This window comes from Neopelma chrysocephalum, unplaced genomic scaffold (genome assembly GCF_003984885.1).
Source record: "Neopelma chrysocephalum unplaced genomic scaffold, ASM398488v2 Primary Assembly neopelma1_116, whole genome shotgun sequence".
NCBI classification, from domain to species: Eukaryota; Metazoa; Chordata; class Aves; order Passeriformes; family Pipridae; genus Neopelma; species Neopelma chrysocephalum.
The window spans coordinates 659,524-685,388 of NW_020897778.1; the positions used below are offsets into that span (position 1 = coordinate 659,524).

Here is a 25,865-nt window from a genome sequence, read left to right on the forward strand (position 1 = left end):
GCACTGCACTGCACTGCACTGCACTGCACTGCACTGCACTGAGGAAAGGGAGCTGGATCCAGCCATGTCTCCAAGCCAGGAAAAGGAGCCAGACCAGGCAGGCTCACACCATCCAGCCAGCCCAGATGTGGTTGCTCCCAGGTGAACACTCCACACCAGCACACCCCAGTACATCTGATTCTTCTTGTTTGTTGAAAACCAGATGCTCCTACATCTACTGCCCTGTTTGCTAATACATGAGAAAACCTCTACCTTTGAACTCGTTCTGGGAGCAAGAACCAACTTGTGAAAATTCAGCTCAAGCAGTCCTTCACACAAAGCAAAGGCCAAAACAGCCAGAAGAATTCACTTGCACTGACCTGACACGGATCACTGATACCAAAAGGTTCCCATGTTAGATACCCCCTTAGTTCTTTTTTCAGAATTAGCAAATAACTCTTATCAAATCCCATTAGTCACTGACACACCATTCAAGCATAACACGATACTATTAATAACATTCATCAGAACCCAATTTCCACTCTGCCCCTTCTGCAGAACAGCCAAGTTCTGCACAGAATATTGCTTTCCATCCCATTTCATGTTGCAATGTCCAAAATACAGCACGGATGACACATAAGATCCTATCACCCTGCCCAGTGCTGTGCAGCTCTCCAGATTCCCTTCAGCTACCCCTGTAACAAGCCTCTAGGCTAAACTGCACTAAAGATGTGCCTTGAAATTCTACCCTTTTTAAAGTTTTATTGCAAAAAAATATAAATAATCAGAACGCTCTACTGGTTATTACCTTCAAAAGAGATGCCGATGTCCCAGTTTTGGAGAGTTTTGTTACTGCAGACACTGAGGAGCCGTTTTCTGGTTTGGCTTTTTCAGTTGTTTGAGTTTTATTTACTCCAGGCACTTTGGGCACTGAGCCAACACTCCTGCTTGCTTTCTTCATTCTGGGCTGTCTGTTTATGATGCATTTACAAACAAATCTACAAGCAGAAAGAAAGACATTTTAAATACAAAACACAGATGAAAAGCCATGTCTCTTTTTTTTTTTTTTTGCTCTATAATGCTCTATTTAAGACCAGAAGTCCAGAAGAGCAGCAAAGACTACAAATTAGAGCCAAACAGAATGCATGACTGACCAATGGTTTTGGCCTTTTTTTAAAAGGAATTTTTACCAAAGACTAAGCACTTCCTACAGCTCCACTCCAAATTATAATTATTTTTTTTTAGTTCTCGTTCCACAGATGGCATTGAACCGAGGATACTTTATAAGTGACCCCTGTTGCCGAGTTCACTCGTTAGCCAGAGAAAGAGGCTTATTAGGGAGCAATGTTCTGTATTTCTGACTGCGGGAAGCAAAACACCGTGGGAGGATTCAGGCCTGACTACCAACAACACTGGATCTGAGAAAAGATCACCACCAGCTTGGTAACAACAGTACTGAGAGAGTAACAGCAGTCTCAGAGGCTATAAAAGTATAAAAAAGTTTTCTATAAAAATAAAAAAAAAAGTTGAAAAATTCAGATTCCCTGAAACAATTTATTATTAAAAATCACACTAATAAACACAAGGAATGTTACAAAACTTAATAGGAGTCATGTGATTACAAGCATTATCCCTGAGAAGAAAGCAGAAGTAGCCCCACTGGGTTCCACAGCCTGCAGGCAGGACACTCCTGCAGCTTTGCCTTCCTTTCATGTTTTATCCAATGGCAGGAAACTGTCAATACTGTCATTCCACCCAGGAGCACACAGGGGAAAGTCCAGAAAACAAAGCTGACTTTACCCAAACCAGGAGTAGCTGCAGCAGACCCAAATACTGCAGTTTTCACAACTGCTGCTAATTCTGGAAGACAACTTAAGAAAGAGCAGACTAGCAGAAGAACAGTCATCATTTGAAGCACTGACTACCAGCAAGACCAGATACTTCAGGATTTTCTTCCCTCTTGCAAGAGAGTAAACTGGCAGCTGTTTTCTTCATCTCCCCTGAGTCAGAAGACATAGGATGGAAGATTAAGAGGATGAAACTTCCCCTCTCCTTTCAGTCTTACAGATTCCAGGTGGAAATAAGTGATCAGGTTTATCTGAGCCCAATATCCTGCAGCTGATTAGAAACATGAAACACATCTAGTTGTTTCCATCTCTTAAAAACTGAAGCATTTCAAAGGCACGAAAAGCAGACTGATGACTGCATGCATGAGACATCCAACAGCACCACAGTGATCAAAAGTACTAATTCAGCCAACAAAATGAACACATACCCTTACACACACTCCTCCCTCCCCATCACCTCAGCTGCACACAAGTGTATTTCAATTCTAACTCTGACAAAAGTCAAGAAAACTCCAGGAGTTTTGCCTCCTCAGATCCCTAAGCACTGGTAACAGAAGCAACAGGAAGTTTCATTTTAAGACACTGAAAATATTTGTTTACAGCTTCCAGCTTCCCTTTAGTTCTGAAAGCCTGTGTGAACAGATACACAAAACTTTGTTTGCTGTTGCAGTTTCATCATGAGAATGTCAAAAATGCACCAGTCCTGCCATATGGCTACTAGTAATCAGAATGCCTTCACAGAAGATTAAATAACTGATAATTTGAAATGAGACACTCCTAAGAAAACCAAAACCCAAACCAGAAAAGCCCCATGAAGGCAATATGTTTGCTAAACACACATCATATTAAGTGGTACAACTGCCTACTAGATTCCAGAAGCAGATGTTCACGTTTACAGGTAGGACTAAGTTGCTACACTTACATTTCTTGCCCTTTTCATGTTTAAGAGTCAAACACTTAGTTGTGCTTTTGATCTTATTCAACTGAAAACTAAAACTGAGAAGACCAAAGAGGATAAAGTTTAGTAAAACTGGTCTCATTACTATTGAATGGTATTTTGATGTTCTACAGACACAAAGTTGCCCACAGCATGCTTGAGAAATACTCAAATGCATTTGCAGTGCAGTTTGTTGAGACGCTGAGTGCATTGAAAAAACTATCCCAAAGAAAAACTACACACTTTGAATAAATCCAGTAAATCAGACCCATAGCTTTTTGACAGCTCTCAGAGTGAGAAGACCAGTGCTCTAAGGAAGATCAGGGGACTGGCAGGGATATGAGACATTTGGGCAGAGCCCGGCAATGTGCACAGAGCAGTAGCTCCAGCTGGCACGGAGACACCCAGCAATGGCCACTGCAATACCCATTTATCAAGCCTACAGAGCACGTCCATCAAGCCTGACACACCTTAAAACATGCCAGACACAGCATAGACAATCTCTGCACGCACAGTAAACACATTTGGGATCTGCTGGTTACAGCCAGTGAGACAGTAACAGAACCCATGGGACGTCCAGTCCAAAAGAAATGCGGGCTAACGTTGGCTTTTACAGCACAAACCATTTCTACTCTTATCAAAGCATCACAGGGGTCAGCAGTGACAAGGCTGTGGGAACTCAAATGTTTCTCATCCATGACATCCATAACATTCATTTCTTGAAAATGCTTTTTCAGAAGCGTTCCTGAAAACGTGCCACAGTATTCTCTTCAACAGCCACTGCAGAGCACAGTGTGTAAACAAGTGAAACTCAGTAATGTAAGCCAAGGATAATCCTCATGTTTCATCACAGCATTGCTTTAAAATATCCATACATTTGACACTGAAAAACACGGGTTTGATTTACTGAAACTCAAAGGCAGAAACACCTTTCTAGAAATTTCAAAGATACATAGAGGACAAGCAGGGCTAGCTACCACTGTTCCTGTTTTTATTCCAGAGAAAATAAGCTTTAGTAGCTATTTTCCTACTGAAACAAGATAGGTAATTATAGTTTAAAATACTCAGAAAAATATATAAATGGGTCACACAACTTAAAATAATGACAAGACATTAATTAGCATTACAGGTTTTAAAAGCAGCTGTTCACTAAGACTCCTAAAGTGAATTTATGACCTCTCTGTGCCAACTTCTGCCCTCCTGCCTTCTCCAAGAAGGAAAAAAGAGGATGGGGTGTCAGCACTGAAAAGAGAAAACATCAATACTGTTGGACTGGAAGTGGAAAAATCCCTACTTCACCCAGTTCCTCAAAAGGCAGGTGTGGCAGATAAAGACTACCTTTGTGCTTCTGAAGAACACCACCACTGTCCTTACAAAGACCCAGTATTAAGAATCAACAACAATTTTGTCTCTGCCTAACAATAAATTCTAAAACAAGAAATAAAATGCTCTCTAGCCAAAGGAAGTTTTCTGAAAAATAACACACAGCACTAACAATTCAAATGAGAACTAAAACATTATTTCACTATTGTTTTAAAAAGAAAATACTGCATATAAAACTGTAGTTTATGTTTTGCCCTAGGGAGAAAAAAGGAATTACTGAAGACTTCCTTTCCCTTTACACACACTTCCTCTCACCTCAAGAAAAAGGAAAATAAATCTAAAACAAAACAAAAATTTAAAAAAAAAAAATCAGAAGAAAAAGAGCAAAGTAAAAGAAGTACAAGAACAAAAAGAAGTAAAAGAAGCTTAACTAAAAGGTCTCAGTGTCAGAGTTGTAACTCCATGAGACAGTCAAGAGTAACTTTTGGAGGTCTCTCATATCACACTATTAAACAAAATACTCATCTATCAACAGCCACAAGACATTACTGGGAAACATTTGATTAATGCCAGCACAACAGCATCAATTACAAAATTAATCAGAATGGAAAAAAGCCAAAACAATCCCCAAATATCAGATAGAAAGACTGCATTCCTAAGCTAAAATGTAACAACTCCCTCTAACCTGTATCCTTTCCCAGCCGTCTCTCTTTCCACAGCACACATAGTCCAGGGAGCAGGAGAACCTCGCTCAGGAGGGTGCTCTCCCTGCTCTGTGCAGGATGTGAAACCAGCCCTGCACTTTATACCAGCTGCAAAAACAACTGCATAAATAATAATTTGAAAGTGTTTTGCCCAATAGCACAGCTCTGCTTGTGACTGTAAACTGATATGATACATCCACCCAGCTAACATGCAATGCTTTCAGCGTTACTCTTTACAACCCTGGGTACTGAAGCAGGGCAGGGAGGGTATGATTTCTTACTGTGATTATTTTAATCTCATCCATTATTTAATATACTTGTTTATGCTAATATTGCTGTCACAAAAGTAAGGCTCAATTACAAGAGTACAAAAAATAGTTTCCCATGCCCTGAAAGGCGAGTGCGGGTTAAACACCAAAAGCATTTCTTGCCATTGGTTGAAAATACAAGATATCAAGAGGCATTAGGCAGTTTTACCTACCAAGAATTGTGAATGATTAAGAAAATTATAAATAATCTTGGAATTATCTAAGAGACCCAGAAAAAAAGAAACAAGTGATCCCTTAAATTTGAGGATACTGAGCACTTCTTAAAAATCAAATACCTGAATTACAGAAGAAAATAGAAATATTCACATCTAAGAGCAATGGAGTCACCACACTTTCACTCTCTATTTGTACAAATTCTTTGGTTTTGATATATTCAGGCTGACAACTTTGCCCAAATAATTAGGGAATGACATTTTTAGGTCACTTATACAGTCCCGAAAGGCAGAAAAGTAAAGAAAAGATTACAAAATACAGTCTCTTCAATCCCCTGTAAAACACAGATTCAGAACTTCCCCGAGTCTCTGTTGGCAAGACAGAATGGCCACCAAAAATTTAATATCTGTGATATGAAACAAGCTACATTATAAGAGACAGAGTTCTCTACAGTTAGAAAACTTTCAGCCTGCAAGCTGCACAAACACTCTACTATGATATCTCTTGCTCAATAATTCCAAAAACATATTAACCACTGGATTCCAGAAGCCCAGAGCAAACAATGTGTTTCTTTTAGTGCTTAAGATCAAGACTTCAGTTTTATAGACTTGAAAGGGTGCTGATGGTAGTGGGTAATTTAAGATACCAAGGACAACAGGAAAGTGCACGGAATCACAGAAGACCCTCATGAGACTAACTGGACAATATAAGCAGCAAATAAAACTAAATACAGGCAAACACAGAGCAATCTATTTGCTGGGGAAAACCAACCTCAGCTCAAACATAAACGTGCTCTCAACATTCTCAATATTGCTCAGCAAGACTTCAGTGTTTTGATTCACAGCTTCATTAAACTATCAGTACAGGAATTATTAAAGAAATGAACTGACAATGAACCATAAAACAGAAATATCACACTCACAAATCAATTTTTTGCCCATCTACCCACACTTTAATTGGTATGTGCAGTTCTGGTCTCTCAACCTCAAAAAAAAAGAAGTTTTCTTATAGATCTGAAAATGATCTTATTATTGCCCCTTGCTGGACCAAAGGTATATGATGGCTCCCATGAGACATCTCCCAGGGAACATGACAGAACCTTATCAAATCTGCAATGGCATCGAGAAGGCAGACTGGGAGTGGCTGTTAATCATCTCTTCCCATACTAAAGCTAAGGACCAACAAATGAACGTAGAGCCAGGTTCAAAATTAAAAAAGTGAGCTGTATTTTTAATGCAGACTGAAAAAATGCTGTGGCTGCATGAAGTGCGAGGGGAGGGAGAGACTGGACATGAACAAGGTAGAGAAAGTCCCGAATGGATGCTAAATAGCTGAGCACAAAGGGCTCAGAAACCCCCCTGAGCCAAAACTAATTGCAGGGTGGGAGGGAAGGCTTTGGTTTGGGGTTTTTTCCTAAGGCATCTGCCCACAGCTGCAGCCAGACCCAGAGCACCAGGTGGGATGGATCCGTGGGCAGCGTCTGCTACAAAACATACACACACATATACACACACCACTGTGTGTTGCAGCACAGTTTACGGGCAGCACATGGGGGCTGCACTTCTGGAACAACAGCTGCAGGTTGTTATTTAGAGAGGAAAGACCTTCCTTTTACTTTCTGCCTTAAAAATTCAAAACAGTCTGTACAGTTTCCCATTACAAGTGGTGCAATTACACAAATAGGAATTCTGCATTGAAGTTACGTTATCTATCCACTGTTTTCAAGCCACATTTGCTACTGCTACTTCTCTTTTAAACAGAAAGAGAGACCAGAGCTTTGAAAAGAATTGGCTGTTATACACCTAAATTTCTCTACTCCTTCTTTGGAGAAAACTTCAGAGCTGCAACTGCTGCGAGCAATGTGTGACCGTTAAAATACTTAACATTCCAGACAAGTGACAGGAACATTTACAGAAGAACCCCTAAATTCACAAACTGTGCTCTAAAAGCCTTTTCATAACAAAATTAAATTATGTAGTCTTGTTTTCAAGCTCCTACTTCAAACAACTACTATTTCAAACCACTGCCAAGGAAAGAAAAAACAACTGTTCATCAACTAGCACAGGGAAACTGTTCCCCAAGGAAGGGGAGTACTGTCCATAACTCGGTCTCAGAACAAGCTTCTATAATGACTGCACCTTCAGAAGACTGGTTTTTTTAATTACAGTTTTGAAAAATGGAGGAATAGACCAGGTGAATCTATACCTTTCTAGTATCCATCATAAAGGTGATTAAAAATTATTCTACATAGGCTCAGTACCTGTAGAATGCCCATTAACTATGGTTGCTCACACTGCAGATCAGAATACCATCCACATCACTATTAAATAGGTTTGTTTCATTGGTGTTGATAACACAGGCAATTTGGTTACACTGTCATTTTTCACTCCTTTCATTTAATTTCACATTTGCATCCAAATTTTAAGCCATGCACTAACAGATGAGGCAATATATACCTATTTCCTGGAGAGCAATTGCACCTCTATGCCAGATTTTACATGCTCAAACAAACGTAGCAGAAATGTCAACCTTGTCTGTAAAACCCTTAGTTTAACATTCCACTAAACCAGAACCAACTCTTAACACTGACACTGTAGGTTTTCCGAGGAAAAAAGGCATCTTAACACGCTAAACTTCCCAGCCAAAGGACTGGCCAGCTTTAACTACAAAATCCAGTAGTCCAAAAGGCAATACTTGGTCAGTTAACCACATTAACTGGAAGTGCTGTTAACTGTAATTCCCAAGCACGTTCCAAGCAAGTGTCGTTACAAAAATCAATAGCTCTCCAGTTACAAAGGTGTATTTAGTGTCCTATAACCTTAAGTCTATACTGTATTCCTCAACCAAAGTCCACTGCACACATGGCATTTCTCCTTGCACTGGCAGGGAAGTACTTTCAAAACCAGCCACCTCAATTTTAAGACCAGGGAACTTGGTAGAAGAGCACAAGCAAAGGTGTAGGACTAACACAGCAGCCTCCTTCCATCCCAAACTGACTTGCTCAGCACACAACACTTCATTGCAATGCACTCCCTGGAGCACAGCTGTTCCCAAAAGTGCTGCCTAGAGGAGGTGACCAGTGGTGACCTTTTCCTTTGGTCCATTGAAAATATGGTCAGCTGAACTCTGGTATCAACAACTGCAGCAAAGGCTTCTGCTGCAACAAGTTCCCAGGGAGAAGAAAGGCAGGCAGCAGCCTGGCTCCCATCCTGGAGAGGGGGACACAGAAAGGACGTGCAATGTGGCACTTCGGGAGCCAGACCAGCGGCTCCCAGCACATGGGTATTACAGGTAAAACCTGTAAGATCAGTGAATAACTTTGACAAGGTCTCATGTTCATCCAAAACACTCCATCAGATCTTCAGCTCATGCAAAATCCAAACACCCCAAATCCTGATACTTGATAGGATGGTTACAGTGACAAATCTTATCAGCAGTTGACCAACATACTGTTAACCTGAGGACTTTCTACTGCCTGGGTTTCTGGAGCTGGGAGGTGACTGGGTGCTCTCTATGTCCACTCCACCACCAACCTGGTCTGGCAACATTCTTGAAGGCATTGCAACAAAAAGAACAGAGAACAGGAGAAGCATAAAGAGATGCATCCCCTGAGGACCTTCCCAAGCCTCAGGTGCTTACGGCTCCGGGATTCCCAGCCCCAGAAGGACGGACCATCCTGGTCTCAGCTGCACCAAGAGAACAGCCTGAATGGGAATGGCCCCTCTACAAGTCAGTCTTGCTAAGGCTGGGGAAGGGAAATGCCTACTGGGGATTGCTTAAGTTAGTCATGAAAATAATTTAATTGTACCCTGCCACCAAAAGAGACAGTCCCACCCCTTCCTCGGTCCTCTCCCTTCTTCCCGTTCTAGAGATCACAGCTCATTTCTGATGAGTTGGTCTTTCAGTCAGATCAGGACTGATGTGACTCACCTTATAATTGCTAGATACTATGCAAAGGAAGCAGCGGGACTGGGAACTGGGAACAAGAAGGAAGTCTCATCCTTTCAGAGACAGCGAAGCCCCAAATTTTAATTCGGTTTCAGGCTATTGGACACTCAGCAACAGCCCCGCTTTAAATGAGCCTCCTACCCACCCAACCACCACCCCTTCCCAAGCCACACTATTCCCTGGCATGAGGCAACAGGTGAACTGTGTTATTTTTAAGCAATCAAAACATGATACCACAGGGTGCTGAGGGGTTTTGAAGCCTGGCTATCTATGGGTTTCAATTTAATGCTCTGACCCACCTTTCCTCACCTCCAAGGTCTGTCAACAGCACACTCATTACTTAGTTTAAAATCCTGCAGCCTTGGCAGACAGAGAAGAGACAGAGTCACATGCAAATCGTTCCTAAATACTCTGGTATCACTAAGGGAGGAGCTTTTACCTGCCCCAGCGTGGAAGCCCAAGGACATACATTTGAGTCATACAGTGGAAAAGTCCTTGGGACAGGATGGAGAGATTCCCACTTGCTGACAATTTCTTTTTTCTCCCCCAGGAAAAAGGGTAAGACACTGTCTGTCTTCCACATTTATATTCTGAGCCTTCCAGAAAAGGCTGAATAACTAACCAGTTCATGGAGCTGCTGTTTCTCTGGACAGTTTGGTTGTTGGAGCAATGCAGGACTCTACATGGGATGGAGCCTGGGAAAGCACTAAAGCCCAGTACAGCATCCCTAACTGATGTGGCTGCTGATGTGCTGATATCCCCACGGAATGCCAAGTGTCTAACTAACTCTTTAGCACCTTCCATTGTGAAACATTTTAAAAGTATTTCTTTGAGAAGCTCCTACATCTCCAGGTTTCCTGGCGAGCCTTTGATGTTTGGCCAAAGACCTTGGAATAGTTTTCCCTCCAGTAAAAGGTAGTCTTCCTATTAAAAAAGGCTATACTGAAGTACCTTTTTTCCTTCAAGTATTCTTTACTTACAACACTAATGTCCATAACTTATAGACTTACTGGAATTTTCTTCTCTAGATAGATACTATTTTATTTTTTTTTGACAGGTATATAATCAAAAAGATCTACAGTGCTGGTTACTTTTTAGGAGAAGCAAATTGAAACAGTCAAGACTGTTGTTTACAAAGACAGAAGGATATTTCACTGCATAATAGATGCTACTTTAAATGCACACCCATTAGCAAATCTCAGTGTCATTTACCTTGCTAAATAAAAGAAACTTTAAGCTCAGTACTACTTGACAACTCGTAAAAAATCATAAAAAATTTTAAAAAACCCTATGGCTAAAGAGAGAAAGTCAAACTCTAACAGATCATTGTTACAAACCTGTCCCTGTCAGTTAAGACTCGTCAATACAAGGACAGTCAACATTTTAGTGATGAACACTGAACCCTCACATAGCAAGGGAACTCTGTAGCCAAAGTTCCAAGAAGCCTCCATCTGCCAAAACCACTGTGTGCTTTTAATTAAGAACATATACAGAAATGTCTTAAGAAGAACTCAGAAAGTTTCAAGGAGTGGCAAGAACGCCAGCCTCCTGGTCATGCTTTCCACCCACCTCCCCAAAAGTATATCCCACAGGAAATCATTACTCACTGCGTGTACCTGTGTGGAACATGTATCCTACATCAGCCAAATCACCAAAGTCAGGGAAATCTTTTTAGCATCAGAAAAATACAAATACTTTCAGGCTGATGTCATCAAACACATCATTCCAGTACTTCAATACTACCTTAGTTTTTTTTTATACTATTTAAATACTAAATGTTAAGTGCTCAGTACAAATTTGTTACCTACTCTGTTGAAATTTTGCTTTAGTGGCTTTACAATCCTTTAATATGCAACAAATTGCTAGTTCTAAATTTTTTTGTCTTTCAGTACTGAAACCTTGCAGATTGAACCCTTCAAAAAGTCTCCTTTCACCTGACTTCAAAATTTCTTCTTGTATCCCTCTTTTCTGCAATTTGGGAAGCTACTAATTCTGCCACTGATTTACAACAAAGTGTCAGTTCCCTGCAAAACTGAAGTATCTGAAGATATTCACCTACAAGGATGAAGATCAAAAGCTGTAGTGCCTTCACAGTAAAGTCCTCTTTGCCAAAGAAAATCATGCATGTATGTGTGAAAACTCTACTGATGAATTATTTACATGTTAAAAGAGAGTCTCCTATGATTACTTGCAAGCTGCACTACTGCTAAGTGCTCCAAATGGTGGCTTCTCTGATCATTTCAGTTGGAATCAGCTCAAAAGAAACAAGTAATATGTTCCTTGTGACTAGTCACGTAAGGCAACCATTAAGTACATAAAACAGCTTCTAACACCCGCTTCTTCTCCCATTTTCAGTGTAAAGACTAAAAATAAGACTAAATGGAGTGATTTTTTACGACAGGAAGTACAAGCATAACGTTTCTTGTGCTGTTTTTCCCACTGAGCAACAGTGATTCAGTCCCATTAGCAGCATTAGACACTTCTAGAACTGGATCCTAGTTGGCGAGACAGGCTCCAACGTCACAAGGTCAAGGCAAGAAAAAAAGAACTTTTGAATTTCATCAGTGAAGATCTCTTATGGAGGTTCTATCACATGCCTCCACCTTCTGAGAGTTTATTTTCCATACTAACAGTAAAGCAAAAATGGCACAAGTTTGTTTGCACTCTTGTAAGTATATATTTATTCATACCTAAAATGTTCACTGTATATCACCTCATCTGTTCTGTACAATGAAATCTTTGCAGCATAAAAATATCTATTCCAACACGTGCTGAGACAGAAACTTCTGTGACTCCCTGGCTGCCTCCTGCACTAGTAACTAACACAGGTCAGAGACTGTTCTCCAGCCCAGAGGCAAACCTGCACTGCTTGGGTTGTGACTGTACAGCCAAAATCGCTTTCCCCTCTCCCCCACCCAAAGAGGGTTTGCCATGTCCCATGTCTTCCAGAGAAGACCTGGCATTTACCACCTTTAAATGATGCCCAGGTATGGCTCAGGAAAATACCAGGTGGCATAAGTAGTGCCCATGATGAAAAGGATGTGACTGATCACGTGCCAGACCTCAGCCTAACCCCCTTGATTTGCTGCTATGGACAAGCTCTCCACTAAGGCAAACCCTAACTCAAGCCTTTCCTCAAGCCCAATGCAGAAAACACCTTTGGCAGATGCCTGGGAGGCCACAGAGATCACACTGCTCTAGGAGAATCCTGCAGAGCTGGTAAGCTGCAAAGCACGACAGAAAGTACAGTCCATGACAACTGGAAATCCCTGCACAGAGGTTTTCCCACTGTGATGTTCCACCGTTGTCAGATTTTAACACAACAGTCCCTCATACAACCAAAGAGAGAAGACAGATCTTTACCAAAGATCACACTAAAATGCACATCAACAAACAGCCCTTCAAATTGAGCGGATGAAGTAACCGGGAAAATGTGGACTGCAGTTTTTAACTAGATGTCCCTGTATTTGACAGAAATGGAAAAATAAGTTAAAAAGATTTGAGACATTTTGTTCCCAATTACATACTGTACTCAATAAAGAAATTATGCTGTCTTCAGCAACACAAAAACATCTGAAAAATCAAGTTTTCTTTTCTTACTTCACATAGTTTACCAGCCTAGAACCTGATTTTTCCATTAACTGAAAACGAAGTGGCAGTGTTACAAGAAATATGAGACTACACCCATCTCAATTGCTCAGTTTTAATCTCAGACTGTTTACAATGACCCTCTCTTTTCATTTTTGTTAGCAACTACCTAACAACAATCAACTTGGCTGTAGAGGGAGAAGCAACTATAATTCTGAGCTACTGCAGCACTATACTGTGACCCACAGTATTAAAAGCAGCCACTGGCTTTAGTTTGCCTATCTATCAGCAACCAAAGTCCATACCATTAATGAGGCAGGAAGCAGCTCCAGAAGGTTTCTGTTTGCTTTTGGGGAGCAGAGCTTGCACAGACTATGCCCTTCGACAAAACCTATGGCTCTTCAGAGCACTTTTCACCCAGTGGAACCACTTACATGACACATTTTCTGCTCCAAGAGAACTGTGTTCCAGATCCTAGCACAGACACTTTCTGCAAGCACAGATGGTGAGGTGCTGCTGCGGAGAGAAGGATGCAGTTTGCTGAGCATCAGCACTGCATTGGTTTTGTCTCTGAGGACACAGAACCTCTCAGAACAGGCTAGTGAGTGATTTTGGCACAGCTATAGGAACCCGCCTCCCTCCATCCCTGGTAATACCAGGTCACGAAAGCCTTGCAAGATGGAATACTGCGAGGCACAGAAAGGGAGACAGCAGGCACGAAACTCAGCTTGCAGGATCTTCCAGCTACAAAAACGCAGAGAAAAAACGGCGCTCCAGACAAGCATGAGACCAGAACCCAGACAAAGGTGCTCCCAATCACACCAAAACCCCGCTACAAAGGTGCTGAACGCGGGCGCTGCGCCTTTCCCCTCAGGGAGCTCCCGCACGCACCCACCACCCCTCTCACAGACACAGCAAAGCAAAGGATTTCACGGCGGGATGCAAACGCGGGCCAACCTGCGCCTCCCCGCTAGCCGGGGCCGGCGGAGCGCCCGCGCTGTGCCCGCCCGCGGGGACGCGGCCGCAAGATGGGTGACAGCGAGGGCTGCCGGGCGGGCGGGGGATACCGCGGGCGGACCCTGAGGCGCGAGGGGCCCCCGAGGCGGGAGCGGGGCGGTGTCACCGCCGCAGGGTGACAGCGCGGCCCCTCGGGGAGGATGGGGGGGATGGGGCGATGATGAGGAGGAGCCGGGGCCCGGGGGCTCCCGGCGGCCGTGAGGGGCGCTGCGGCCAGAGCGCGGCACACAGGCCCTGACGGAGACCGCGCGGGCGACCCCCCGATGGGCAGGGGTCGGGCTGTGCCCGCCGGCGCTCGGCGCTTACCGGGGCAGCCGCCGCCTCCTTCCCGCTGCTCCGGGCCCCGCTCCGGGGGCTCCGCGCGGGCCGGGCCGGCGGGCGGGGGGGGGGGGGGGCGCGGAGGGGCGCGCGCGCGGCTCGGACCCCTCCGCCCGCCTCCGCCTCCGCCCCGCCCCCTGCCCGCACCGCGCACGCGCCGGCACCGCCCCCCGGCGGCCGTGAGGGAAAGGGGGGGGGGGCGGCCACGGGCGGCGCGTGCGCGGGGCGGCCCCTCCCTCAGGGCGGAGCTGGGTGAGGCCGCTCCGCACCTGAACCGCGGAATAACAAAATTAGGGAATCGATCAGGTTGGAAGTGACCTCTGAGGTCATCGGGTCCGACCAGTGTTCCGGCATCGCCGTGTCAACCAGTCTATGGCACTGAGTGTGTCTAGTCTTTCCTTAAACGCCTCCAGGGACGGTGACTCCACCACCTTCCCGGGCAGCCCGTTCAGTGTCTCATGGCCTTTTCTGTGAAGAAATTCCTCCTGATGTCCAAACTAAACCTCCCCTGCCGCAGTTTAAGACTATGTCCTCTCGTCCTGGTGTTACCCGGGAGCAGAGCCCGACCCTCCCCCTTCTGTCAGGGAGTTGCAGAGCCAGAAGGTCCCCACTGAGCCTCCTCCTCTCCGGGCTGAGTCCCCCCAGCTCCCTCAGCCGCTCCTGCTGCTCCAGACCCTTCCGCAGCTCCGTTGACTTCTGAGGGCGGGGGGACGGCGGCGGCCCGGCCCAGGGCCCGCGCCTCACGCTGGTAAAAAAGTCCTTTTGTTTTGTTGTGGTTGGTTGATGGGTTTGGGGATTCTTTTTGAGGAATAAACACACATATTTTAAGCTCCGGCACTGAGCGCACACAGGGCAGGCAGCGCAGGTGGGAGCCAGGGGACTGTGGGACTCCTAAACCTGTGCCTCACTGTCCAGGGCTGTAATTGCAGCTTTTCATCCAAGCAAGAAGTAAATGCTTAAATGTGCGCCATGGTTTAAGTGAGGTAGAGTTAATTTTCATCACTTTGTTCAGCACAGATGCAAAACATAGCCCTGTATTAGCCCCTGTGAAGAAAAGCAGAACATTGTGGTAGAGAATTGCTTTGTCTTAGGTTACAAGAACTGCGTGTGCACACAAACTTTCAAAGCCTGAGCTCCTGTGGAACACGCTGAGCTGAGCTTTGTAGCTCATCGGTGTGGTGCAGGATGTTTGACTTGTCATGAATAACCAGCGACTGCAGCTAATAAACCCAAATTGCAGCGTGGGCGCTGTGGTGGGAGGTATAGCAGAGTTTGTATTGACAGGCATTGGCTGGGAAGTGCTATGAACACAGTAATGAGGAAAATGTGCTGATTTGACATATTCTTATGAAAGTTTCCCCTCTGTTTAGCTCAGACTGTGGGTTAAAGCCTCTCTCCCAACAGCAGTTCAGCTGTTTTAGCAAAAGAAACATTTCAGTGTAAGATTGCTTTGCAGCCTCTCCCTTGAGGTATGTTCCTTCCTAGAATTCATAGGAATAGAATTCACAGGAATATGGAATTCATAGTCTGCAGATTGGTGAGGGCAAGTAAGATTTACAGTCCCCTCGTTATCTTTAGTCAAGTTTAATTATTAATGTAGTAAATCAAAGTAAATGACATCTATATTTAATCAGAATTCCTTTTCAACTGAGAGGATGTATGCTGCCAGATGTTACAACATAGTTTGATTTACGTTGTGGGAAAATTTTCCTGTTTATGTGTCTTACAAAGGCAGTCATTTTATTGAGATGTCCTTCCCCATCCATTTCTATCCACTCTGCCTGTTCTTACCTGGTGGGGATTCCTCTGGAAGGCTTCTGCATGGATACAGGGTACTTGTCTGACAGTAAAATGCTCCTTTATACATAATTAATATTTCTGATGTTTATTTTCTTACATTACCACCAATGTCATTCCACTACATTTTCTGATCCATGATACCTTCAGCAAAATGTTGTTCTGTGTTTCTACCTTTGGACCACTTTTCAAGGTATTTAACAGTTAAAAAATGGCATTTCAATGGCATTACTTCTGTATTAGGGATGTGAAAAACATCTGCACTTGTTTTGTACAATATATTTCTCACAGTAGCCCACAGCTTTCTGTTTTCCAGCAGGAAGCAGTTGTTCAGCTCAGTGAGTTAATGAACAAGCTGCTAAGTGACAGTGCATATGCCTCAGATCCCAGTTCTGGAACTTAAAAGGTCACTGAAAAAAATGCATAAAATTGCAGCATTCTGTGCTGTAATGTGTGCAAGAGTGATTCAGCTGTCTGCTAGGAAAACTTTCTCATTGTGGTTATGTTCTGGATTAGATTGCCCCGGAGGATTACAGAATCTCCATAACTGGAGGCTGCTGACAAAGAGCAGACAAATGTCTCTGGAGTTGGGCAGGTACCGCTGATGCTGATCCTGCACTGACAGCTGCATCCCGCAGAGCCTCAGGGGACCACCTGCCTCAGGGCAGCCTGTCCAGGCCTCAGGGCTGCCTGCAACAGGGAAAAGACACCTGCTCAGGTGGAGCAATTTGCACAGAACATCCGTATTATACACTCATGTTCTTTCTCATCCTGCTCCAGCCTTAGGTTTTGTTCGCTCTGCCTCATTCCGGGGCCGGAGCATCCCGCAGGAGTGTCCTGGGTGATTTGCACAAGCCTGCACACCACAGTTCACCTCAAGCCCGTGGCAGTGTAGCTTGCCCTGGGTCTTCAAGAAGGGAAAAGCAGTCAGAAGAAGTGGCTGAGAAGAACCAGGCTGGCAGTCAGAGGCGAGCTGGACACGGTAGGAACGTGGTTGTATGAGCAGAGCACCTGGCACAGGACATGGTCCCCTCCAGGCTCACCCAGGGGCTGTTCCATGTGGATGCACTACAAGGGTACACTTTCAGATGGAGGGAGAACCATTTGGCAGAAGAATTCCACATTGAAGCTATTGGAAAACTATTTTCTATTATACAGATACAACACTGGTAGGAAGTACTAATAACAGTGATTGGGTTTCCCCTCCTTTGCCCAATTCAGGGGTAAGCACAATAATCAGTGTAGTTCTGAACACTGCACTCAGCTGCATTTTATCTCCTTCCAGTGTTGCCATTGAGTTGTGTCATCTTCGTGACCCACGCTGCATGAAACTGGCTAGAGCTTTCGAGCAAGGTACCTTTTTATTATAGAAATGTTTATATTTTGTATTAAATTTGGACTATATTAAAACATAAATGTACTTTAATTAATTACATTAATAATTTAAACAATATTTAAATAAAGCACCAAGTAAACGTGATTTAAATAATGGATTCAGTTTCCAAACTGATTCCTACAAAAACCCACTACTTTCATGCACTGTTTGAAGAACTGGAGGCCAGAGCTGATTTCTTAGCAAATACATAACTACAGTTCAAGTTCTCTGCACACAAATATAAAGTTGAGACTGGGCTGGGTTTTGAAGCAGAATTCCTGCAAAAGGATTCACACAGATCTGGACATGGACTGGGTTGCTCAGCTACTTCTCTACCTTGTGTGTAAACTATTTCCACACATTATAGTTGTTTTAGTTTAATTCAGCAATAACCCTGTACCAACCTCTAGATTTCAAGTGATACAGCTTTTACCTTGTAAAACAAGAAACAGCTTTCACTTGGACACAGCAATGTTAGATTCCCTCCCTACTTCCAGCAAACTGAGCTGAATGCAATTCACACATTCAGTGTAATGCAGGCCCACTTTTATTTAAATAAGACCAAAAGAACCTGACAAACATAGATACAGGAGATTTTATTTAACATTGTGTACAAAGAAAGGCTACAAATGCCTTAAGACTTTTTTTCCCCCAAATACAGTTTTTGGATCCCTTTTTCACACCGCTTTTCTTAGAAAGTAAAAAAAAAAAATATCCAGAATGACAATTTTTTCCCACTTTTTTCCCTTTCCTTTTTCTCTTCTCTTTGGGCCTAAACTGAGAGATGTTTAGCAGTACAGTTTTAACACCTTTCAGTATTAAACTATTTGGATTAGGTTTTCTTTCCCAAAACAGAGCACTATAAGATACTGAAGCACTAGCAACAGCAGTATAAAATGTCAAAAACTGACTCCCTAACATGGTAGTGTTTAAAACAATGCCAACAGTATTAGCTCTGATGAAACCCAAAATTATCCAAACAATAACAAGTTGTTTGTCTTCTACACCTGATAATTTAGCACTAATTATATAATTTAATTGTATTTATATTTAAATAAATAGTCTTAACTCCTTTCCTTGGAATTCTTCACGGATTATAAACACTTATAATACTAGAGATAAGAACAAACTACACAACTTACATAGGCAAGAGAAGGCTGAGTTTTATTTTTTTTGCTGGACAGACACAGAAAGGACAATGTTTCAGTGTCCTGCTGAGAGATCATTTTTTAATTCACTGTTTCATTGTGATACATCTCCAATTTATCCAACACAATGATTCATTACCCTCTTTTTGCTACCTTGGTAATCACTTTTAGTCCTGATATCCCAACTTTTGAAACATCAGTCCCTGCATAGCTAAGTTTTATCCAGGATTCTGCGAGTTTTGTATGTGACTGTGAAACCCAGGACAAGATTTCTCTGAGGCTGTGAGCAGTAAGGAAGGGAGTGGAAGAGGCTGCTGTGGAGAAACGACCTTTTGCTATGGCAGCTTTTACATTACCACCTACTATGAAACAGGTGTTAGTTATGGATCAGCTTTCAGCTATTTGCATAATCCCAAATTGGCAAATTTCTCCCGAAATGGGACTAAAATGGAGGAAGTTTGAGCTACTCTAGATGGGCATTTGATCAGTCATTTAGGTGCAGTAAGAAGGAACTCTCAAAACTGCCTTCTGGGCTTTATCCAACTGCCCCAGGGGAGGTGGGAGCATCCAAGCAGCAGCAAGGCCAACTGCTCTCTGCTGGGCTCCACCCACTGTGACCCTCCATGGGGGTCATATCCAGGAAGCTGCTGTGTCCTCCTTCCAGGCAGGAAGCTGTTTTGTACACAAGCCTGCCCTTTGTACATCCACAGGGATATAAAATGCTGCGTGGTATAAATCATTCTGCAGATTAGAGAAACTGTTCATCTGTAGAATGTCTCAGGTTCTCAGAACGTGCTACCACTGGGGAAAAGGCTGCAGCAGTTACACAAGCAAAAGCTCCAGTGGAAAATATGATTTTCTCTATTCTGATGAACCATTTTTGACGTGAGGATTTGAACACGACTGCGATTAAGACAAAGCAGTAGCGCAAACACTCCTGCTAGGCCTGGGGACTCTCTAATCATGTTAATTCCCAAATATGCTCCAACAGCTGTAAATAATAGAATCTTACTTAGCTCACAACACTGGCCTACGTGAGCCCAGAGCATTAGCAGTACCTGGTCCATTCTGCACAACAAGACTGGAAATACTTTAATTATCTCCAGTGCTCTGCTCTGTAGCTCTGCTACAAACTGAATCTCCCTGTGTGGTAGTTGCTACAGTGCAGAATGATGTGAAGTGGTTCTTTTGGCAAAGGAAGGATCTGTTTTACTGTAAGGTGAAACATGGCAGCAGCAAATAAATGATGTGAAAAGCTGTCGCATGGTTCACCTGCATTTTTCTCAGTGGTCTCCAGCAATGTCACTATAAGGTAGTAACACAAAGAGAATCAACACTGGAGGGAAACTAAGTCATTTTATAATTTTTTAATTCTTGGCAAGAGCAGTTATGAATTTGCTTGACCTGAAAGGCTGCAATCTAATGATATGGTCATGGAAGGAGAAGAATTGAGACAACACATACACTTGGATTTGCTTTGGCCCTACTGCCCCAACCATTTCATCATTGCAGCATGTTGTGGCATTTTATCCTTGCAGCCCAGGAACAGACTTTTAGCTCAAACAATAGTCCACCTGTGTGTCTATGAGCTTCTTACTTCTCTGTGGTGGCAGTTCACCCAGGGTAACACACCTATTGCTGTTGCCACAGGGGGGAAAAAAAGGAAAAGAGCAAGTGGTAAACTTGGCTTCCTTAGCACTGAACTGTGTGTGAATGTTCAGTACTAAGAAAGAGGGGCTGCAGCACATCAGAACTGGGAGGCTCCAGTAGCTAAATTCCTGGCGTTCCCATATTCATGTTTATTTACTGGCACGACAGGCTTTGCTCAGTTATCTGGGGCATGAGCTGCCTTCTGTAACTCGAAATGAGAACTCCTTTCTAGTCCCAGACAATGTGACCTGAGCGATTCCTAATTATGCTTCTCTTTTCCATTCGTGTTACTTTTATTCCCTGAAGATTGTTACAGAAAAATTTATTAACTGTAAGTGCTTCCTTTATAGCTTCTGTTGGTTTTAAGGGCAATCCAAGTATTGAATTCTATTCAATTACAAAATTCATAGAATACACATGAACATTCATTTCATTTGGGTTCAGAATGGAGAATTGCTAATAGAAACCCAAGGCTCCGGTATCTCAGTTGCACAGGCCCTGTGTTAAGGGAAGGGAATGGTACCAGGTTTATTTTTCACTAACAGTACAAGGACAATGTTAGTCTAAAAAGAAAAACATCCCTGGATTACAAATTTAAGAGGGCATAAACAAGTGGCTACAAGAATTTCATTAATTTGATTGTATCTACTTAGGAATTGCCCTTTCGGATTCTTCTTCTTCAAGGAACAAAAGCAGGCCCCCCCCAAAATCCAGCATGAATGTACTGGTCTTCTGCTATTACAAATCCCTGTCATCTTGAATTAAAGTAAAAAGAGAAAGGGTAGGGTTTTTCTTACAACATTTCCCATTTTATACTAAAATTTCCATAAGAAGAATGGTACATCTGATAAAGTTATCCCAGTAGGTGACCAAGCACTGAAACAAATGGATTACCCAGTGAGGAATCAGAGAGAGCTGGGGTTTTGCCATCAGATTTTAAACATTTTTAAAAGCCACATTGGTCAGTTTATATTTTATACATACTTGACAGAAGGGCATGTTAAGGTAAATGAACACATTGTGATGCCTTCCAGTGTTACACAGGGGACAAACTAATCTGGAGATCCACATATGTTTTAAAGAACAGTACATTTGTTTAAATAAACTCATAGAAAACTAACATGAACAACCATAAAACAGAGTTTTAAACAGGTAAAACGAATAAACTGCAAAAACCCTGCCCCTCCCATACACATCCTCTGTGGTTCCACCACCTCACGGCCAACACCACAAGTGGCTGTTTGGCTGCAGGCGGTGGGCACGGCAAGGACAGGCACCACACTGCTGGGGTTTGCCCTTAGCTGATACACTGAAAAACAGCAGCATTAAAATACAGCCTGAAATAGCTCAGCTACTACCTCAACTTGTTAAAATTGTGCAAGAATAAGGAACACCAGCAGCATTTGAGTGGACGTGTTTCAGTTTGGTTTCCCACACTCCCCTCCCATACAAAGCACACACACAGACACAGAGCTGACTCTGAGCTAGGAACTGTTATTTCTTGTCCGCCTTGGAAAACTTTTCCCTTAGTTTGCTTAACTTTTTTTGATTTTATTTAAAAACCTATTCAGTGTTAAAAAAAATCCATGAGAATTTTAAAATAGTTTCTAAATGCCAGGAAGCTGATGCTTGTTCCTCTCCTTAAATTTGGAGAGACACAGACTATCCTGGTCACCTGAATTTCCTTAGCTGAAAATTTTACTGTTTGAGATTCCTGTTCCTGAAAGCGACATTTGCAGAAAGGTCTCTCCAATACACTAAAAACTGAAGGAGCATAAACTCTCAGTGCACACCTAAAGGGTAACTTTTTGCTAGTTTGCTCTTAAGTTGTTTATATTGTACCTTTTTTGATACAGAAAATGAAAGAGTTTGGTTTTCTGACACAACTCACAGGGGAACATATAAGAGGAGAAATCAGGCAGCCTTCTCTAAAGCCAAGTTTTGCAATTCCCTTTTTGTTTAAGTATGATAAGGCTTATTAAAAATAAAGTAAAAAAAAAAGCCCACAAAAAAACCCCCGAAACAAACCAAAAAACCCAACCAACATCCCCGGGAGAAGAACATAAAAGCCTTTTGGAAATACTTAAATTTCTGAAAACATAAGACTATTTGAAAAAAATTTAATTGCAAAATTAAAGGAAATTCAAGAAATCAATTCTCGTATTTCAAATCAGTCCATGATTTCATCATCAGCAATATGATGAACTATCTTTTCCAGCCCAAAATGACCAGCTTTGGGGAAAACATACTCATACTTAACAGAAATAATTAACGGGTTAAGTTAAATTACCTTTTTTTCCCTGATCCACATGCCTGCATGTTAGATAATGTTACATTAGAACTGAGCATTGTAATGAGAGACTGACAGCAACAACCTGTCACAGTAACCAAAGCAAAAGCCATTTTCTCGTGGTTACATACTATAGATCAGTAATTTAATATTAAAATTAACTTCCTATATAAATAAAAATAAAAAAGTTGGGCAAAAGTAAATTGGCACAGTCATTATGGTATTGCTTTCCAGTTTCAACACTGCAAGGAGCAGCCACAGATTCCAAACACCAAAGGAAAAGGTTATCACCCAGCCACCAGCTGTAGCTTGGGGGTTTTTTTCCCCTTTTCCATGAAGTCATCAGCAGTGCTTCTGCCTCAGGTCCATCCCCCCGAGGTGGGAGCTGGCAGGAGTGCAGCCTGTGGTACAAGGATTGCTGTGCTGGGATTGCGCCAGGGAAAAGGGAGAACAAATACAGAGAAACAAAACTCGAGTGTGCTTTACTGCTCTGCACGACTTGGCTCAAGTCAATGTTCGTCAGGATTGTGACTAATTTTTACCTTCAAACAGGCAAAAACTGAAAATAAAAATTAAAAAAAAGTCAAAATCTTAAGCCTTCAAGTTTCCTTGCCTTCATTCCCTCCCTCCCCCAAAAAGCACCTCCTACTACAGACACATTTTCTGTTTTGCGGGTTCAGAAGTTGGAATGTTGTGGAAATACATACAAGAGAGAAGGAATTTCTAGTTGTACATTACATTACAAAGAGGTTTGCTCCCAGACCTAAGGAGGGAGGGATACTAAGCAATATTAAATTCCTATAAGAATCCTTACAAAGCATGCAAAATATTGATATACTCACAAAATCGAAATTTATATTTGTTCCTTTTTGATTTTGCAACTTCACAGTACAATAATTTCTAATATTATGCAGCAGTCAGAATTACAGTGACTACAAAATCAGTTCCCTTTTAATTTTTTTCTTTCTATTTGTTTGTAACACTCCTTTGCTATTTTTTTTTAGCTGAGAGATTGCAGATCACCCATCAGAAAATGTGCAATTCCGCACAAGAGGGGTTGCTTTCTGTGTTGCATTTCCCCACAAATGATGTTGACAACCTGACCCTACCAATCTTTCAAAATCTGTCCCTCCCTCCCCTTCTCGTGCCAATTCCTTCCCTTGTCTTCCAGCTGTACTTTTCCTCTTGCCAGGACAGTGATGGACAGATGCCACTAAATGGATGCTGCAGAGCTGGGTAGGAAGTGGGGGCTGGAGTAGTTTAGGAAAACAGCATCACTCCCACCCCTCGGGATGTTTGGCACAACTGCTTCATAGCCAGAATGCTCAGCTCTGGATACCAGCAATCAGATTCTGCAGTTTCAATTCCCTGGACAAACACTGCTGCCCTTTCTGCCTCTGGAACCCCTGTGGCTTCTACTGATTTAGGGAGGGAAACACAAAATTGGTGTTTGGCCAGACCTTTTGTACTGCTGGATGGAACTCCACAGAAATTTCTCCACTGCTCTTATTTAAAACAGGGTTGGAATTTCTGGAGAATCCACAATGCATGCTACTTGCTAGATTGTCCATAAAGTACATTCTGACACATTTTTCAGAGTGTTTGTATCTATCAGAAAAAGACTCTTGTAGAAGCAACGTACAAAGCCTCCAAAAATTCAAGTATCAAAAAAAGATGTTCTGATAAAAGTCTGGAGTAAGCAGCCGCCAAACTGAGAGCCATTCATTTTTTTTTTGTCCACAAATTCTTCAATTATTTTTGCAGTGATAACATATTTTCTTTGGAGTGTTGGGAATTAAGTGTCTTCCCAATTAATTTTCATTGAGTTTGGTGGGGTCTAAGGAACTTAGAAATCCTTCCTGGACAGTGTTGCCTCTGCTTTTATAAGCAAAAAACCAACAGAATCACTGACTCTTATCCTCCCTGCCTCTCTTTAATTTGCTGTATTTACTTATAGTGTAACTTCATTGGATGTGTCTCCCTTAACCCAAAAAACCCATCAGAAGTGCAACACAGGCAAGAGCAGGGCATCTCCTTCCCCGGGGTGTATAAACATTTGCACCTGAAGGGCTGGGTGAGACAAAAAAAAAACCCTAAACACAAAAAGTCCCAGCCCCCAAACGGACCAACAGTTCTAGTTGTACATAAAACTGTTGGATTTCTTTAGAACCCTATTTGAATCAAGACTTGAATTTCTGAGGAGGGAATCTTAGATCCCAGACCCTTCCCTTCTCCTTCCTCTTGCAAAGCTATGCTATTTTTGTGGCCTAGAACAGTACTTGAAAATCAGCAGTTATTAAAGACACAGTTGTGATATATCCTTTAACACCCCCTCACTCAAACAGGGGTGTCCTATCAAGTGGTCCAGTAGAAATCTTGAAGTTTCTTTATGATAAATTAAATCCATAAAATGAGGAATACCTTCTGTCCCATTCCCAACAAGAATAATGGCCACACTTCGTGGTGCATTTGTTCAAGTGTCTATTGCTCCTTCTAGTGGAGATTCCACGCAGCTCCATCTCCACTTAGTTCTGGTCCTACCAGCACGAGGAGAGGGTTTTCTCCTTTTTTCTCCAGCTTGTCTCTGGTTCACAAAAAACAGAAGCACTGAGGGCTGGAATTCCCCAGCACAGGAACAGGCCAGTCACGTCTGAGGAAACACCAGTTCAGCTTTTTCTCAGGGGTGGCAGAGTTGTGCCAAGAGCAGTTTTTTGTGTCCTGTTGGTACCGCAGGCACCTACACCTCTGTGGAAAAGAGAATGCTTTGCCTCTTGCTGTCCGGGGTAGGGATGGTCTCCAGCTGCAGGAAGTACAGAAGAACTTGAACCTGGAAAGAGAAAGAACAAGGTAATAAAGCCCTGGTAACTCATTCTCATCCCAGCTATTTGAGAGTGGGCAGACACGCCTACAGCTCTCTCCATGGGAGCATGTAGCACTTATGTATTTCTTTTAATCCACTGTGTAACATCAGCAGAAATAGTAAAACTTGCAGTGCTTCAGAGACACCCTTTTCAGCTTCCAGGATGAAACAATGGTGCTGGTGTTCCAGTGCACTGAAAAAACTGGATCTAGAATTTGCCATTATTCAGTGGAGAACGTACAAACCAGCCTGACCCAGTAACCCAGGCTCTGTGTTCCAACCCTCTGCATCGCCTTCACAGGTAGCAGTGGCCAAAGAAATGTGAATTTAGCAGAGGATTGTGTTGGTTTAAGTGTTGAGGAGCATTGCAGAAACACTTTTGGTCCTTTTATCCCAGGGCACCAGGATGGTGCTGGGAAACAGCTTCCCAAAAACTCTTCCCTTGCACAAACACACACGGGATGCACAAACAGACATTCCCTCATGAAAAGCTGTATCTGTACAGATGCAAACTGAACTGCCTGAAGAAACACAGTTCTACAAACAGTTTAAAATGTCACTGTAAGGGCAGAAGTTGTTTTATGTTTCTCAAAAAAACTGCC

At 42.7% G+C, this 25,865-nt stretch overlaps 2 protein-coding genes across 6 annotated transcripts in view; both read right to left on the minus strand.

Annotated features, from left to right (window-relative positions):
* Positions 1-14,198, minus strand: part of SPECC1L (sperm antigen with calponin homology and coiled-coil domains 1 like) — a 66,487-nt gene extending 52,289 nt beyond the window's left edge. Inside the window, exons 1-2 of one of the 2 annotated variants that reach the window (XM_027696716.1) lie at positions 14,132-14,198; positions 788-977 (exon numbers count right to left, since the gene is read on the minus strand). In XM_027696716.1, coding sequence (XP_027552517.1) covers positions 788-940 — 153 coding nt within the window. In that variant the 5' untranslated portion in view covers positions 941-977; positions 14,132-14,198. Of the gene's footprint in view, positions 1-787; positions 978-13,242; positions 13,262-14,131 lie in introns of those variants that run through there. The other variant, XM_027696717.1, reaches the window with a different exon arrangement.
* Positions 14,199-17,844: 3,646 nt separating this feature from the next.
* The window catches only part of BCR (BCR, RhoGEF and GTPase activating protein), a 101,547-nt gene continuing 93,526 nt past the window's right edge, over positions 17,845-25,865 (minus strand). For all 4 annotated transcript variants that reach the window (XM_027696769.1, XM_027696767.1, XM_027696770.1 and 1 more), the window contains one exon: positions 17,845-25,230. In XM_027696769.1, the coding sequence (XP_027552570.1) occupies positions 25,141-25,230 (90 nt within the window). In that variant the 3' untranslated portion in view covers positions 17,845-25,140. The remainder of the gene's footprint in view (positions 25,231-25,865) is intronic.